General features: G+C 39.2%; 1 protein-coding gene across 11 annotated transcripts in view; it reads right to left on the bottom strand.

The window, feature by feature from the left end:
• Positions 1 to 19,032, bottom strand: part of adgrb1a (adhesion G protein-coupled receptor B1a) — a 167,364-nt gene that overhangs the window by 34,641 nt on the left and 113,691 nt on the right. For all 11 annotated transcript variants that reach the window (XM_069143480.1, XM_069143485.1, XM_069143482.1 and 8 more), the window contains one exon: positions 10,600 to 10,726. In XM_069143480.1, coding sequence (XP_068999581.1) covers positions 10,600 to 10,726 — 127 coding nt within the window. The remainder of the gene's footprint in view (positions 1 to 10,599; positions 10,727 to 19,032) is intronic.

The raw sequence follows: 19,032 nt of genomic DNA, 5'->3' as shown, positions 1-19,032 counted from the left end.
TGGCAACCCTGTAACATGGCAGCAGCTGCAGCAGAGTGCATGAGAGTGAGGCTGAATGTTTATGCCTCAGCTGGTTCTGATGTTTCAGTTTGACAATACTGATCTCTAAATATAGGCACAATAATTAACTCTGCTTTGCAACCTTTTTTTTTTTTTTTTCAGTTTTAACTTTAGAAGTTCAAATATATTCATGTATATAACTCAAGATGTACAACGAGATGAGAAAACTTAATCCAATCAATAAGACAATTGGAGCAATATAAAGCAAAATTATAAAGCACCAAAAAACAACAACTAACAAATGCATATGACATGCCGGAAAAAGTAAAGCATGTACCTCACACCGCCCAGATTATCTGCCATCACTAATTTTGGATACCTTTGATACAAACAACAGCACAGCATCAGAAGATACCTGCTCCTCCTGCTGCTTTGGTCCATTGGGACTCTCTCCACAGACGCTTCCAAACATATAATTGGTCAATCAAATATATTTAACCACACATTTGTAGTTTTTCTTTAATTTCAGGCAATAGTTAACAGACTTTTAGACTTTTGGCATCAAAACTTTTGGCAATTAAATCTCTTTAATCCAATAATTTTTTTCTTAGATAAAACCCCCCCCCCCCCAAAAAAAAACGGACTCTTATGGGGACAAAACATTTGCCAACACCAACTACTACATCGTAACTTGTTAGTTTGCAACTTAACTCAACCCTCATCAAAAAGCAAAATGAAATGTCTCCGGTGCAACATTCAGGTAAAGAGATAATAAGGCAGAGACAGAGAATACAAATTAATGAGGAAAAGCCTGTGACAGGCTGTTTTATTTAGAAAAAAGATAATTCAGTGTTTGCCATCACTTGTGAACAAACTGGAACATGTATTTGTCCATATCATATCACCTGTATTGGGTTGCTCTATGTTTGGTCATAAACCATATCAATCAGACAAACAACCAGGTAAAACCAGGGACAGTTCTCAGGTAGATGCAGCAGAGTCACTATTCTGCTCCAGTCTACTCCAAATAACTGTGCAGAACAACAGCAAGTGTTCCTGAATCTCAAAGACAGCTGATACCTCTGCTCTGTCATTTCCATATTTCTGTATAATCTGATCTGGCAAAAATAAAGAAAGAATGATATCCGCCTGGTTGGAGAAAGGGTAAACTACAGGTTCTACCCTAAGCCCGGAGAGACACTGCCTGCATGGAGGCCACAGAACAACTTGGTTTTTACAGCCCATAAGCAACACAACCTTACTGCGGCCTGTTACCAACCTGGACGGTGCAACCTGCAGTTTCTCTCTATTAGCCAAATGTAAAGTTATTGTGGCCCATTCTTGTCCAAAACAAAATAGGCACTTCAGCATGCTAATACATTTACAGTGATAATTGCTACAGTGCTGACATTTAGCAGGTATAATGTTTACCATATTCGCTCTCATAGCATAGCAACTCATTATGCTAACAGTGGCCATTAGAACTGAACACGCAAAGTACATCTGAGGCTGATGGTGAAGTCACTAGTTTCGCAATTTGGTCACAAACCAAAAAATGGTGACCAAATGGCGACGCTAGCTGAGGCAAGGGGATAAAGTTATTTCAATATTATCTTCTGTGGACCATGAAAGTGCTACCAAATTTCAAATTTCAAACAAAATGTGAAGCTCACAATGGAGCTAAAGGAAATGTAATGGGCTCACCATTTACTGGACACCACAACTGACTTTAGCAAATATTGTACAAATGGATCCAGTAGATGTTTAAATATTCCACTTCACACAAGAAATGTTTGACCTGCTGAATGACACATTTAACAATAATCCACCTGATAGCTCAAAACATTTCTTATTAACAAGCATTATCTATTAGATAATATAGATTGTATGTAGCACACATGCACATTAACTCAAGAAGAAAGTCACACACGTGCGGAAAACGTTGCACCTTTTGGCACCAATAGTTTGCAGGCAAACTATTGACATGTATTGGACATAAATATATATATATATATAAAATCTAAAAATTCAAATGTTATATAAGTAAATAAGTAAGTTTCTGTTTGACCCCTATTACCTGCTGGGTGATTGTTTCCATCCATCATTCTAGCCCTGAGTTCTTCATTCTTAACTGTCCTTTTTCCAGAATTAACTTGCATCATTTCAAACATCCAATATCTACTGTTGGTTCCAGTACAACACTTAATTTAGTGTATAAACTTTTAATTTGAAGGGAAATAATATAAAGTTCGTTTTCAAGGAGAGAGGATGGAGTCACTTCTCCCCTAAAAAAAACAGCAGCAGGAGTCCTATTTTAACAGCAGCAACTTCAGAAGTGAAAAAAATAAACTATACATTACATTAAACATACAACAACATTGGGACGCTGTGTAAAATGATCATTTGTAAATCATGTAAACCCTTATTTAATTGAAAATAAACTACAGACAACCTATCAAATGTTGAAACTGAGTAATTGTATTGTTTTATGAAAAATATACGCTCATTTACAATTTGGTGCCAGCAACACGTGTCTCAGGTCAACAAAAGACTGGAAAAATGGTGTAATGCTAAAAAAAAAACGCCTGGTGGAACATCTCACAACTAATTAGGTTAACTGGCAACAGATCAGTAACACGAATGGGTATAAAAAGAGCATCCCAGAGAGGCAGAGTCTGTCAGCAGTGAAGGTGGGGAGAGGCTCGCCACTCTGTGAACCACTGTGTGGGAAAATACTGCAAAAATTAGGAATGATGTTGTTCAACGTAGAATTGCAAAGAATACGGGGATTTCGCCATCTACAGTTCAGATATCATAAAAAGATTCAGATAATCTGGAGAAATCTCTGTACGCAAGGGAAAAGTTGACAGGCTGCTGCGTTCTCTGTACGCTGGAGTCAAATTCAAAATGAGCATGTTGTTTTTCATAAAACAAAAGGATTTCTCAGTTTTGAACGTTTGATATGTTGTCTTTGGTCTGTTTTTAATTAAAAATATGGGTTTACGTGATTTGCATGTCATCGCATTTTTTTTTAAATTCAAAGTTTACCGAGCATCCCAGTTTTTTTGGAAACAGGGTTATATCTCACTGTCAAGATAATAATTTTAACACCACAGAGGAAACACTGGAGGAATTGATCCTGGTTGAACCAGCAACCTGATTTTAACATCCCATTCATTTCATATTTTTTATATTGTTCTACTTAATTTTGTTAATTATTCCTTTTAAGACGACCGTCTTCTTCTGAAGAAGGCCAATGTAAATGCCTTAGATCTTAAAAATTAGACCAGAGTTCAATCTGCCATTTTGTTAAATTTTTGAGAAATTATTTTATGAAATAATTGAGAAAAATATGAATCTTGTTTTAGGACCAGTCAGTGTTCAACATTATATCCAATTTGGATATAACAAAAAAAAAAACACTCTTCTACTTAAAGATATAAATAATAATACATTTTTTTCATCGAAAGAACATTGCCAGAGTGCGACAGTTTCTCTTCAGAGACGATACTACGACTGCACACTTTTATTACCTGCAGGATTGACTATTGCAATGCTCTGCTTTCTTGTATTCCTATAAAGAATACATATCACAGCTGCAATTACTTCAAAACTCAGCTGCACATGTAAGAGAGCACACATTACTCCAATTTTAAAGTGTCTGCATTGGCTACCTGTCTACTTCAGAATATATTTAAAAATCCTTTTACTGTTTTTTTAAAGCGTTTAATGGTCTTAGTTTGCCCTTTTTAACAGATTTGCTTTCATTGTATGAGCTTTCTATGGCCCTTGGGGCTTCCGGTAGTAGCCTTTTAATTAAACCCAAAGTCAAAACTTAAGGAAGGCATCATTTAGTATATGGTCCACATTCCTGGAACAGCCTCCCTGAGGACCTGGAGGCCGTAGAAAGTGCTGATATTTTTAAGAGAAAACTCAAGACCTACCTTTTTAGTCTGGTTTTTAATCTATATTTATTTATTTTACCCCTGGCTCCTCAATCAAACCAGATTTATTCTAAACATAAATGTCTTTTAGGCCTAGCATTCAATTGATTATGGAACTTTTTTTTCAGAAGGAACACCACAACACTGAGCAGAAGGAGTGAATTTAGCAAATGACACCACAATCACTTCTGGAAAAAAAATTACTGACTTTGTATTTCATGGGACAAGTTGAAGCTTTTGTAGTGTATTGGAGGCTTCACTTTTCAGAACCGGAAACTACCTCCTTATACATTCTATGGTTGTGTTTTTAATAACAGATATGGCCTAATTCTGGCACAGGGACGTGCAAGGTGGAACAAGTTTACGTTATTTACAGCAGTAATCATCTAAACCCAACGTGTCTGTGTCGGTAGCCGTAACAGCTCGGGCCTAATGCTGTGTTCAGGTGAAAAAAATTAAGGTGAGATGAGTGAGCAGTTGATCGCGGGTGAAGTGTGGGTGGACATGAGGGGACCAGGACATGAGGGAGTTGGGACATGAAGCTTTTGTAGTGTATTGGAGGCTTCACTTTTCAGAACCGGAAACTACCTCCTTATACATTCTATGGTTGTGTTTTTAATAACAGATATGGCCTAATTCTGGCACAGGGACGTGCAAGGTGGAACAAGTTTACGTTATTTACAGCAGTAATCATCTAAACCCAATGTGTCTGTGTCGGTAGCCGTAACAGCTCGGGCCTAATGCTGTGTTCAGGTGAAAAAAATTAAGGTGAGATGAGTGAGCAGTCGATCGCGGGTGAAGTGTGGGTGGACATGAGGGGACCAGGACATGAGGGAGTTTGACCACCCCCACCACTACTCTTCTAGCAGGAGATAATTGGCTGAGTTTATAGCCTGTCTTGTCTCCAGGTTTGATGTGTGTGCCGGCGCCAAGTTAATTAAATCCTTCTGATTAATCTGCACTGCAGTGAGTTCCTTCCCTGAAAGCAAAATTAAGAGAAAAAAAGATTACGAGTGCAGCAGAATGAAAAGGCATCTGCTGAGACAGACTAACTTTCACTTCCATCGCAGCCAATGAGGGACCTCAGCTGGAAATCTCTTGATGCGTCCAAACAGGAGCGTTACCATTCACAAGAAAGTGACCTGACTAAGTTATTCCACGTGGGCACAGTTAGCTTCCGCTGCTGAGGAGGTCATTCCTCCAAGAAATCCTTCAGGTGAACAATAAAGGAGTTTGATTACTTACGCAAGTTAGACTGGGATCAGTTATACTGAACATTCATAAGAATAGATGGGTTAGAAGATAAAATTATCGATCTAAATACGAACCTGAAAATATAATATATGTAATCAAATAATATTTGAGTCAAACAGAAATTCAGTTAACATTATCTGATATTATAGCAGTGATGTATTTCTCTGTATTAAATCAACTAAATAGCTGGAGTTTTAGGAGAAAAAAACAAGCTGGCATCATCTCGAAAGAAGACTGGTGTTTACTATTGTATGATCGAACGGAGAAAATAAACAGCAAATTAACCAATAATGAAAATAATTGTTGCAGCTGCAAATGTATTTTTAGAACGTAGCATTTGTAATGTATTTAACAAGCTGGCAAATAAAACCATGACATTCAGAACAGGCCGTTGCACATCAGAATTCCTATTGATCTTCTCAATGAATGAAAAGGCAAATTATATTTTGTACAACCGCAGAGCAAGTCAAGCTCACGGCTTCATATGAAGCCATGATGTGGCTAGCCTCGTAGCTTGTAGCTGTCTTAGTATACTCACCGGTATACCAGTAAACACAGCCACTGGATACGTTTGTACATTTCAGTAGAGCCACACAGGACAGCTCCATTTGTTAATCTGAGTTCAAGTATAACTATCATAAATATTTTGGTGTCCTTTCATACAACACGAATGCAGCGTCAATCATAGAAAGCAGACGCTCCAGTGGCCTGAAGCCCTGCAGACCTCGATCCGTCCTGTTTACTTATTTGTTTCCCTTATGATGAGGACTAATTGGCTAAAGAGGCTTGTCACTGTGTCTACAGACTCCTGGCAGCATATTCAAAGTGAATAAAAGGATAATGCAGGCTTACAGCACCTAAAACAACAAAAGGACGTGCATCCCCCCCCCCTCCCCCCACCACCACCACCACCACCACCACACACAGGTCTGGCAGTGACAGTAAACTGGGTTCAGGGGGTTTGTGCCTTTTACTGCAATGCATTTTTTTCTCTGTTTTTGCCTTCAACACGTCTGCAGTGAAGCTGGACTGAACAAAATGGACACAAGCGATGGCAGCAAGAGAAGACTGATGTAGTAAGCAGAGGAAGCGAGGGAGAGCTGAAATATAATGCAGCATCAGAGCATGAAAAATTGTGTGATGAAATGTCTGAGGGATAGAGAAGGCAGGGATAGGAGGACGAGAGGAGCGGGGGGGGGGGGGCAGAGAGGAAAAAGGAGGTTGGGGTGTTTGTCATGCTGGGGCTGTAGGAGGCTAGTTACAGACAGAGTGGCTGGGCCAGTTAGAAGCTACTATGTGTTGCAATAGGAATAATTAGCATGGCAGCCATGCCTGTCTCACAAAATAATAGAATGGGGGGAGGGGGGGCAGAGTAAGGAAGGACAAGAGCTGCCTTTTTGGCAATTTAGCTTGCCTCAAGGTGCCAAAAGCTTCCCGGATGCAACAGAGCTGCAAACAGGCTGCCGTCTGCACAGTGAGGGCAGGCTGCAGGGGGGGACGCCCCATTATTAATACCCTGATTGGCTGATGTTCATATTTCAGAGACTACAACAGAGCAAGACTATAGGGCCCTATTTTCGTCCCTCTAGGCACAGCACAGGTACAGCACAAGAGCAGCAGTACAAGTAGGTGTGGCCAACCTTTTGGGTATACATCTATCCAATCAGCTCGTCTCGTTTCCTTACGGTGCAGCATACTGTCCATTTCTAAAGCCTGAAGAGCAGGCCGGCACCGCAATCTCAACTTCACGCAGGAGGAAACCGACATACTTGTTCAGGCTCGTCATCTCCGAAGATATGGTACCACAAATCGGCCTCCGAGGGTTGATGCTAAATTTAGCTCGGGGAGAGGTAACTAGTATTATTAATGCCTCTTCCCCTGGTAATATGAGAACCTCAGTGCTCAGTGGAGAAAGCAGTTCAATGATATGAGATGAACGGCCGAACTTAAAATTACGTTTGATAGGTGCCAAACACTGGCATTAATTAAATATCAAAGTGAACAAACAACACTCATCCAATATAGTGAAATGAGGTGCTGGGAAAATGTTGAACAGTGAGCAAATGTAAACTACGCACACTTACAATTCCCACTGCAATTAATTTATTTACAACACTGATAAAGAGCAATGTGCTCCAAACGTCACTGATGTTGTGGTGTTAATAAATGAACTGCATTGGGAGCTTTGAATGTAAATCATTTACTTTCTAATCACAAATTCAATGGCGTAGGCTGCTGTCTGTGTACTGCCCTCACCTTTTGTTTGTGGCCTTGCAGAGCTGGTTAGATTACTGAACCAGATGAGTGAATGAAAAGGATTTTGAATTGTTGTTGATAAAAGGTCAGTAGAAAACCAGAATTGCGAGGAAGTGTCAGTTTACATCTACGTCTGTCCAGACTCACATAATTTCAACAATTTGAAGACATTTCATAAAAGGTATACTTTGATTTACACTTTTATAGTTTTGTTTGTTTTGTTGGTCTTGTTCCGCTGTATGTTTATGGTTTTAGAGTGTGAATTCATGGAAAGAAACACAAAACTAAAAATAAGAGTCAACAAAGCTCATTGACAACGTTAGACAATCCTTCAAAGACAGATGTTGCTGCAAAAAACGACTTATTCTAAAATATGGATGCTTCACACACATCTTCAACCTGGCAGCACAAAAAGCGCTACAATTACCATATTTTCAAGTGTGCTCCCACGATTAGTGTTATCAATTCAGATTTGACAAAATGTGAAACTATAGTAACAATCCCTTTCTATTTTTGGAGTTATGGTGTTGAATAATGACCACAAAAGTGTTTTGGAAAAACGTTATGACCACCAAAGTCTCATTAGTTCATCTTTGCCTCCAAGTGGAGTTTTGTTTCAAATTTGAAGAAATTCCTTAAAGGATCTTGTTCACAATAATTGGATGGAACAACAGATGCCTGACGGATGGACGGATATTTAGAAAACATATTGCGATAAGATAAATATATCTATTTCTAAATAGTTTTAAATTAGTGTGGCAATATATATATTGTATATAATATATATATATATATATAATATATCATGTATATATAATGTACTGTATATATACTGTGCATTTTATATTTTATATTTATATTTTTTACTGCTATTTACTGCTATTTTATTTTATTGCTTTTCTATTATATTATTCTATTTTATTACTTTATTCTATTGTTTCTATTATTGCTTCTGTATGTATGCTGCTGTGGCGAAAAAATTTCCCCTCGGGGATTAATAAGGTATATACCTACCTACCTATACCTACCTACCTACCTACCAAAAAGCAATTTCTGTTATCAATTAACCTCTCGGCAGTGATTGATTATTTTGTCTATAAAATGTTTTAAAAGAGTCTAAAATGTGCACTTTTGATACTTTACAACCCAAAGTTAATGAATTAATAACAAATGACAAATCAGTAAAATTCACATGTTTGAGAAGCTGGACACAGTTAATGTTACACATTTTGACTTGTAAATGACTTCAAATTGTACCTTTGTTGACCTACCAAGCCCATTAATTAATAATTGTTTTATAACAGAAACCTAATAATGTGAAATAAATCTGAAAGTCAATTCAAACCTATAATAAATTGATTTGTTTAAATAATGAAATTTAAATCAATTCGTTTAAAAAAGACACTACTCTGTTATATGTCTTAGCAGATGTATCGTAAATTGAGGATCAGAGGCTGTTTGTTGCTCTATTGTCCTTGCCTCAGGCACATAGCATGGTTTGCGTCATACTAGAAGAGACTAGTGTCAGTGATGCTGGTGAAACGGCTCAGTGTGTCAGCTCGTAGCTTGTCAAGGTGCGACCTCTGCCTCCCATTCCCCCTCAGCGAAGGAACTGCCCAGAAAACTGAACTGAACATGAGCTGTGGGGATGGAGGCGAGCGACTGGACAGCGTGATCACCGAGCTTCCTACTCACTTTGTCCACCGACAATTCCATCAAGTTTATTCAAACAGCATGGCTGTGTCTTCAGTGATGACAAAAACAAAGAAAAGCCTCAGTACTTGAAGAAGGAGTGTACTTGAAGCAGAAATTACACTGCTGGCTTTAATAGTTCATTTAAATAAGACAATTCTACAATACAGCTTGTGTAAAAGCAAAAGAGATACAACATGCTTTCCTGTTTTTGTCACTTTAAGCAGACTAATGCTAAGCTAACCATGTCCACACTCCATCAGCACCTTCACTTACGTTACCGTATCTGTTCAATCAAGACCACGACTATTTAACTGAACAGCATCATGCAATCAAAGGTGTCAGAGCTCGGCGGTTCTTTTGGCTTCTATTCTGGCTGAGCCTCAACCTCTGGGCACATGCAGGCAGCAGGATGAACAGCACGCTGCCTCCTATGTCTTTAAGAAAGCCTTGGTGCCCATGCTGTTACCACGACAACTAGTGAACAAACTGCTTCTTAGGCAATTTCCAGTCTAATAATAACTAATCGCCCTGAATGAAAATTCCCCACAAAGACTGCCCTGTCCTCAAAGAAACTGGGGCATGTTTGAGTCACTGGGATGCTGCTGTGATTTTTACAGACACGTCCATTATCACACACACACACACACACACACACACACACACACACACACACACACACACATACACACACACACACACACACACTGCTGGCTCTCTATGTTCAGCTGCAGCCACCATGTAAAGGGCATTGTGTTCTGTGTCCTGCTGTAGCTGTGATTAAAGTGTCTTTTTGTTGTTGTTGCTGTACAGATGATCAAATCGCCACAGCAGCACCTTCTTCATGGGGCTTGGTAACCATGGTGACGCCAATGACAGTGTAATATGTTAAAATATGCTAATGTGAACATCAAGTGTTCACATGAAATAAGAAAAGTGAAGGAGGGGTGGGGGGGCATGCAGGTATGATCATCTGCTGACGTGATTTTAAATCTCCCTCAACTTGTCTTGTGTGAGTATCAGTACATCTGACAGCTCAATGCACAGGTTAGCACGTAGCTGCCCTCCCTGCCTGCATCTCCTCCTGGAGCACATAAACAGCCACATAAATACCCCCCCCCCCCCTCTCCCTCCCTCCCTCCCTCCTGCACACACACACACACACACACACACACACCTCCACATTTTAAAAAAAAAAATCCCTTTCTTGGCAGGACTATAATAACCTTTTTGCAGCATGGCTTTGTCATGTCGAGACAGAGAGAAGGAAGGAAGCAAGGAAGGAAGGAGGGGAGCAGAGAGAGGGAGGATCTGTTGATATGTAATGACAATGACGCCCTTTGGAGAAAAAAAAAAAAAAAACAGCTGATGCATTCACATAAAACCCCACAAAAAACGCACCGTCTCCGATACCTTTAATGTCAAGGAAGTCAAGGGAGGATGTCGGACTTACCATTTCGGGATTTAGCCGTGCTAAAATGGCGAAGGTGGACAGTCTATCACACACGCATTTGGTCCTGAATGAGTCGACTAGCACGGCTTTGCAGCCCCTGGAAGACCAGGATCCCAGCAGAGAGGAGCTGCGCGGGAGAAACACACACACACACACACACACACACACACACACACACAAAGACACACACACACACACACACACACACAGAGAGAGAGAAAAGCGATGCGGTGAATAAAGACAGCCGCGGCGAAAGGCAAAAAAAACCAAAACAACAACCAGGACAGCGGTTCAAATCCCACCGCGTTACACCGGCTATTTAATCCACTTTACATCCCAGCCGGCTGCAGCATGGCGAAGGTGCGGAGAGCTCCGTGAACGCGGTGATGAGGCGGCGTGCTGCTTCAGCTTGGACACATTAGCAACACTGCTAAAACCGAGATCAGCCCCACACATTTATTATAATTATTAACAATAAAAATGTGAATTGCTTTTTTAATTATTATTATTAATAATAATAATTATATTGATTTTATTGTGTAATAGTCATAGTTAAACTGTCTATGTTATTTGATATAATTACTACAAATAGGGTACCCATATATTATATCTACTATAAACACTATGGTATTAACAGAGTCCTTTTAACCATCATTTTTTAACAATAACCCCCTTTTAAAGCCTATTAAAAAAGTGAAGGGCTACACTGCAATTTCAGATGTGGCACTGGTGGATGCTGGGAATGCAGAGCTACAAACATGAACCTGGCTCACTGACTACGACCACTAGTTCTGTTCAATGCAAAATCCATCACACCTGGTGACAAAAAAAAACATGTTGAAGATCTGGTTTTTTTTAAGCCAACCTTTTGACAGTAAAACATAAATATTGATATAGATCCGTAAAAGCTGGTGCTAAGGATCTTTTTGGTGGGCTCTACTTGAAGTGGCATCTATGGCAACACTGGTCAAGTTAAGGTAAAATAAAAATATATAGAATAATAATAATAAAGCAACACAACAGAAGTGGGAGTGTCTGAAAAAGCTGAATCAAACGATCAGAGAGCAACCTTAGGTCAGCGAGCCAAAAGTTGATGAACCTTCACACTTTGTTGGTTGACCCCCCTGTGCACAGAAACAACCAAATACAATTGGAAACAGTTATAGCTCAGTGTGTAAATTATGATGCCAGTAGATGGAGTATGGACAATAGATGCAGCTCTTCTTCATAGCAAGCGAGCTAAAATTACCACAAAGTAGCTTAAAACCACTCAGCAATACATTACAGGATTTAACATTTTGTACACATCATTTAAAATGTTTTGTTAATTAAATCAAAGCCATTTCACATACTGTGGCTTCGGGGTTTGGTAATTTGACACCACTGGCAATTAGACAGCAAAACTCCATTTGACTGGGTCCCTAACACAGACTGCCATTACATTACTCTGCTACAGTGCACAGAGAAATTAAGCAAATAAGTCAAATTGATGAAAATGCAAGCAAGTGTTATGGGTTAACAACAGGCAGCAACAGGGAGTCGAGTCAAATCTTTCTCATAGAAATTTACATCCAATTGATTTATTTGAATTTACATTGACTTGATTGAGCAACGGGCAGGTTTGGACACAAACTTGTACTCCAGCCATGGAATCCAAATTAATTGGTCAGCCGCTGACAATAGTGAGGACTTGAAATGTCAATCATCATGCTGCTTTTTAAAAAAAAAAAAAAAAATTGTATATCAGCTCAGGGAAATCTATAGACTTTTGTAATATGAGCAAATAAAATGATAAACAATGAGCCAGTTATGTATTTAAATGTCACAAATGTATGACTCAGACTTATATGATGTCAAAAATATTTTAGATCCCATAGTGAGAAGATTTCTGGAAGTATTCAGCATTGATTTTATCATATCATTGCTGTGTTAATAATACTTTACAGAGCAGGTGGGGCCTGATCATCACCAGTGATGATGATGTGACTGTGAAGGCCACAGCATATGGTTCACATCACTATCATCACACTTGTATAACCTGGCTAGTCTAGAAGATTGCATTTGTTATAATTCTATTTCTCAAGGTTTATCCTTTAATTTCTTACCTGTCTGTGAAACACCGACAACAGCGGCAACTTCAATCACATAAAACTTGACGGGGTCACGCCCCCACACATCTATTGGTCTCATAAGTTCAGAGACACAAATGTCGTCTTCAGAATGTGTTTAGTTGTGTGTGTGTGTGTGTGTGTGCATGTGCCTGTATGTGAGCCCCAGGAAATGACTCATTGCTGACATTAGCACATCACCTCTTACAGAAATCCAATATATTAGGACTCATTGTAGTTTCTCTGTATAGCTGATGTGATTAAGCCTCACTGTGAGCCACACAGTGGCCTGCAGACAGTCTTGCCCCCACCGTCTAATTGGATAATTTAGGTGCTGGTCCAACAGCCCTGCATGGAAGAATGTCCTCTGCCAAGAACAGGCCACACGGATGAAGAGCAATGTGCCAGCACAGAGGAAATACAGAAGCATGAGCTCTTGGAGGACAATTCATGTGTATGTACAGGGATGATTTTGGATGTAACAAAATTCAAAGACTAAGTCTGAATTTGTTGGGATAGTTCAGACAATCTCTGAACTTGTTTTGAAATTACAGTCACTTTATTTATTCCTTTGTTGACATGAACCAGACCATGAGCCTCGACATTGGACACAATTTTACCAACAATTATAAAGATGTACTCAATTTATTGATTTTATTGATTGTATATCCGCTGAATACACATGGGGCTGCTAAGTAAAATATGCCTGATGATAACAGGGGTTTCTCAGCTTGAACCTACGTTCCCCATTTGTGGGTGAACAATCCAACGATTAGTGAATTCTGTTTCACAATGATAAGAGCAGACATCAAAGGATCAAGCAGTGATGCCATCACAAGCCAGTTTTCCCCGTTATAACCTTTCTGACATGTTCTGCTTAAAATCCAGTCAGAACAGATCATAAGTTTAGACTTCAAATCTGTAACAAAGACCCGCCATTTTAAACGTTGATCCAGACACTTAAACCAACGCTGTTTTAATTGTGACCATCCTTTTTCATTGGTCTCTAATAACCCCCTCCAACAACTACATATAAGTGAATTACACTTACGCATTTATACATTTTGACATTTCAACAAGGCTAGTTGTGAACATACATTATGTGGTTAACATTTGAACTGTAAAAGTATCAATATATTGTCAATAGAGTGAATCACTGTTACAATCAAAACTGTTCTTATTGGTTATGTAGAAGGGAGATTTAAATTATGGATAAATGTTTCACAAGCCTGTACTAATCAACACTTGTATATCAAAATGGGATCCAAGGACTGTGTGTAATGAGAGGTGAATTTAGTAATGAAAAACCCACATGAAATCATCATCAAGAGTGAAGCACTCTACTTCAGGTCAACTTGCTTTTTTATTTTTTTACCATCACCGACATTAACATGGAGTTAACACTTGTCAGGTGTGTACAAACACAAATGGATGTTAATCTGCGTCTGAGGGCTACTCTCAGTTATGATGTTCACTGTAACTGAATAACTTGTATAATTCATGGTTACAGCTTGTTGTGCTGTCTTAAGTAGCCAAATACTCCAGGTTTAACAAGGTTTAATCAAATCAAATCAAATCGTTCTACTCTGAAAAGATCGGGAAAAAAAAAAATCTCTTTTGCTGTCTTGTTGTAAACGTTTAATGTGATGCGTTTTTTTTGTTTTGTTTTGTTTTTGCAGACACTGCACAGCAGGACAAAGAGCCCAAACATCCAGCAAGTCATAAAGAAACTATCCTCAGTGTCAAGAAGAAGAATGAGTCCTGCAACATATGGTTTGACCCCCACAGAGACCTGATCTCAACGTCATGGACAGTCTGGATCACATGAAGAGACAAACAAACAAAGGTGGACACCTGCACACAGCTGAGAACCTGTTCTGTTCTAAGGTCAAAGAGTGCTCACACCAAATATTGTTTTGCTCTTGCTTTCTTTGGTTATTTTTGATAGAATCCTCAATTTATGTTTGTGTTTAAAACCTGTGATCACTTCTGTCTGTAAAAAAAACCAAATCTGGATTGGATGACAGTTCTGCTTTGATGGCTGACAGAATTTATTAAACACTGCTCTGCAAACGCCGCAGGGGATGAAAGCATGTTGATGAAAACTGGTAAATTAGCTAATAATGCGGAAATATCGCCAACCAATCTTCAACCAATGCAGTCCTGCATAATGTTTTTTTGATGCATACTCGTCAGCGTCCTATTCTCATGAACGCAAGATCTCAGGACTGGCTGGATGAAATTTCTTCAAATTTTGACACAGACTTTCACTGAGTACCAACAATACATTGGATAGATTTCTGATGGCAAAGGTCAAAGGTCGCAGTGACCTCACGTCCTCCCATTCTGATGAACATGATATCCCACTAACACCTTCAGGGAATTCTTTCATACTCAGCACACACGTTCACTTAGACTCAAGGATGAATTGATTCGATGTTGGGAGTCATAAGGACAAGGTCAAAGGTCACTGTGACCTCACAAAACACGTTTGTGGCCATAACTCAATAATTCATGTGCTAATTGCTAAAACAAGGCATGATGGCATTTTATGTCCAAAAGGTCAAAGGTCATCTTCACTGTGTTCAAATGTTTTGTAAAAGACCATAACTCAGAAACACAAGGGAACATGATGACCATATTTCATTGAATCTTTGCTGATCACAGATCGTCTGTGGTGTTGGGCTGAAGATGTGTGTGAAGCATCCATGTTGTCCAATGTGTTGCTTTTGTAACCCACGTTAGTTTTACCAGCAACTAAAGGGTTAACTCAAACATGCAATACCGACGTTCACCAGAGGGGCGCTGTGGTGCACGTCGGGAGATCAAAGCCTTCTCCCAGGAGACGACCCTTTATGTCTCCAAGGAAACAGCAGCGTCATGATCTCCACCATGAATAATCTCATTTGGTTAATTTTTGCTCACTGCTGTTGAGGATCTTTATTTATTTGATCGTTAACCAGACCGACTCCGAAGGAAGAAGTTTCTTTAAGTCTGAGAAGAATCTCCGGTGAGTGACGAATGCGTTGCTAAGAGTTAGCCGTTGCTGTAGAGCTACAAAGGAGGACAGTTGTTTAGTTGGGCTAAAGATACCGATCAGGAGAGAAGAAAAAAAAAACAGCCGGAGATAAATATTAATTTGTTGTTTAATATTATTTTACGGGGTTGATATCTGTGATTGTGGAGCTACATGTACGTGATGGGGCTAGCTAAGCGCTGGGGGTTAATGCGTCGGGAGCTGTTGAACCGAGCGGGAACGATGACGTCATTTTCTTGTTTTAGCGCCAGAAGTAAACGGTCAGATTGAGAACAGCTGTTGAGTGTGTTGCTTAGTAACGGTGGACATTTAAATAATGCCTGTTAGGTATAAGTGATAGATGTCACTGAGACATGAGTACATGTGTGTGTGAAATATGTTGGTATGTTAATATTGACCATAGTGAATATTATATATATATATATGTGTGTATACTATTTTACTGGTCATTCACTGTTACACCAACAATAGAGTTTAGAAATTATAGTACTGACATCGTATTCAATTCTGCTGCATGCAGATTGTTTTTTTTTTTTGTATGGCTCTGTGATGGAGACAGCAATCCCCAGAAACCTCCGCAGAGCGCTGGAGCTGAGTGACCCTGTGACCCCTGATCATCCTCGCCGTGGGTGAAGCTACATTTGGTCTTCTTGGATTCTCCTGCCGGAGCACCGACGAGCAAAAAAAAGATTGAGATCAGAGTTAGTCTGAGAGCCTCCAGACATAAACTACCGGGTAGTAGACTGAAAGACAATAGACTGAAACTGACTGACTGTGAGAGAAATACCGGTATTGGGGTTATTACTTGAATTTATTATTTTTCTTTTATGTTGTTCCCTTGATTTTCTGTGTTAATAACTATAATAAATTGCAGTTCAGTTCCTTGTTTTAAACTGCAAACATTTGCTGTTTCATTCACTCCCAGAGCGACCTAAAGACAGTCCTAAACTTAACACAGGAAATCTACTGTGTTACATAGATACTACACTTCTTTGCAGTAACATCCATATTTAAAGCATTGCCAGTCTGGGAGTCAGCTTTACTGGCCAAGACCTTCACTACATATATTATTTGAGTCTGCACAGATATGGATGTAAACTAAACCCTACTTCTTGGCGGAGGCCCACAACCACGAGGCAGTAATTCTAGAATCCTTTAGCATGAAGCTATTTGTGTGCCAATAGGTTGGTTTTGATCACCGGAGTAGATCTGCAAAACACTGCTTGTTTTAAGGCGCAACAAAGAAGTTTTGCTTCAGAAAACATGGTTATGAAATACCCATTATATGTCAGTTTGCTCACACCAAATTTGTTTTGTTTTCTCTTTACAACAATTTGTGTGAAGTAGATAATTAAGACGGTAATCAGTGCTAGTGCAGATGACTGTACATCATTGGTTCTGCTGTGTGGGCTTATCTGCACATCTGGCTCATCACACTGTGAGCCATACAACCACTGACTGAAAGTTAAGGTGAGGCTTTATGCTAATATTTGACAAGACGCTGAGTGATAGTTCAGCTGGAAACTCCCGATGACTGATGAATACAATTTTAGTTGTGATTTTATTACGTGCCTTGAAGTTCCTTTTTTAAAAGTACAGATATAGATAATAAAATATCACAGATTATATGCCAGATATATTTTAGATCTATTCTAGGTGAGTTGCATTGTGCAGGGCTGCCACTATAGATTGAAAGTTCGAAGTGTTGTACTAATGCGTGTTGTGTGAAATCCAATGTTGCTCAGATCTTTTCCATGCTTTACACACGTATCAGGAACCTGAGCTATTGTTCCCTTTGTTGAAGTTATTCACTGAAAACCTGGCAAGCATTTATACTCCTGACACCAAACCATCTGAGAAGAAACATGTCATAGTAGTTTTTGAATTTAGTTTCAAATGGAAACAAATCTGAATGAAGGTAGAGACATTTGCTGACAATGTAAAAGGCAACTGACTTTAAGTGACTCAAAATCAAACTGTCACTCAGTGAAGCACTTCAAATGAATGGAACCATGTCAATTTAAAAAAAACAGCACAATCGGATGCGTTGAAGTGAACTCAAAATTGTAGGAATTAAATGTTGTTCAAACTACATTTAAAAAAATGTTTTACTTTGTAATGATTTCTAGATTTACAGTCTCCCATCATGCATCACCTTTTCAATTACACTACGGCTTTTCAATTGAAAGTTGTGGATGATTTTATTGGTACCATTTATAGTGCAGAAATAAGCTTTTTTCCTCATGAAAAGTAATGCAATAAAGGCAATTTTATCATATATACCTGCATGCCTTTAGTATGCCATAGAGTAAAACAAAGACTAAAAAAAATATTTCTCATTCCTTATTTTACACATATTATTTTAAAATGGCCTTGACAAATTTGCTGGTACCCCAGAACAATGAGAAATAATCATTATATAATCATTGATATTTCAAACGTACTGTTTTCTTCAATTAGTTTGACACCTGTTTTCAATCTTTTAATCAGTCATTCAATCTATTTCAATGGAGACAAGTGGTCACTGGTCTCGGTACATACAGTGGGTACGGAAAGTATTCAGACCCCTTTAAATTGTTCACTCTTTGTTTCATTGCAGCCATTTGCTAAAATCAAAAAAGTTCATTTTATTTCTCATTAATGTACACTCAGCACCCCATCTTGACAGAAAAAAACTGAAATGTAGAAATTTGTGCAAATTTATTAAAAAAGAAAAACTGAAATATCACATGGTCATAAGTATTCAGACCCTTTGCTCAGTATTGAGTAGAAGCACCTTTTTGAGCTAGTACAGCCATGAGTCTTCTTGGGAATGATGCAACAAGCTTTTCACACCTGGATTTGGGGATCCTCTGCCATTCTTCCTTGCAGATCCTCTCCAGTTCCGTCAGGTTGGATGGTGAACGTTGGTGGACAGCCATTTTCAGGTCTCTCCAGAGATGCTCAATTGGGTTTAGGTCAGGGCTCTGGCTGGGCCAGTCAAGAATGGTCACAGAGTTGTTCTGAAGCCACTCCTTTGTTATTTTAGCTGTGTGCTTAGGGTCATTGTCTTGTTGGAAGGTGAACCTTCGGCCCAGTCTGAGGTCCAGAGCACTCTGGAAGAGGTTTTCTTCCAGGATATCTCTGTACTTGGCCGCATTCATCTTTCCTTCAATTGCAACCAGTCGTCCTGTCCCTGCAGCTGAAAAACACCCCCATAGCATGATGCTGCCACCACCATGTTTCACTGTTGGGATTGTATTGGGCAGGTGATGAGCAGTGCCTGGTTTTCTCCACACATACCGCTTA

This window comes from Embiotoca jacksoni, unplaced genomic scaffold (assembly GCF_022577435.1).
Source record: "Embiotoca jacksoni isolate LCO1_2020_lvr unplaced genomic scaffold, fEmbJac1.0.p SCAF_11, whole genome shotgun sequence".
Classification (NCBI taxonomy): domain Eukaryota; kingdom Metazoa; phylum Chordata; class Actinopteri; family Embiotocidae; genus Embiotoca; species Embiotoca jacksoni.
The sequence above is the reverse complement of the archived record's forward strand: the minus strand, read 5'-3'. Positions and strand labels throughout refer to the sequence as shown.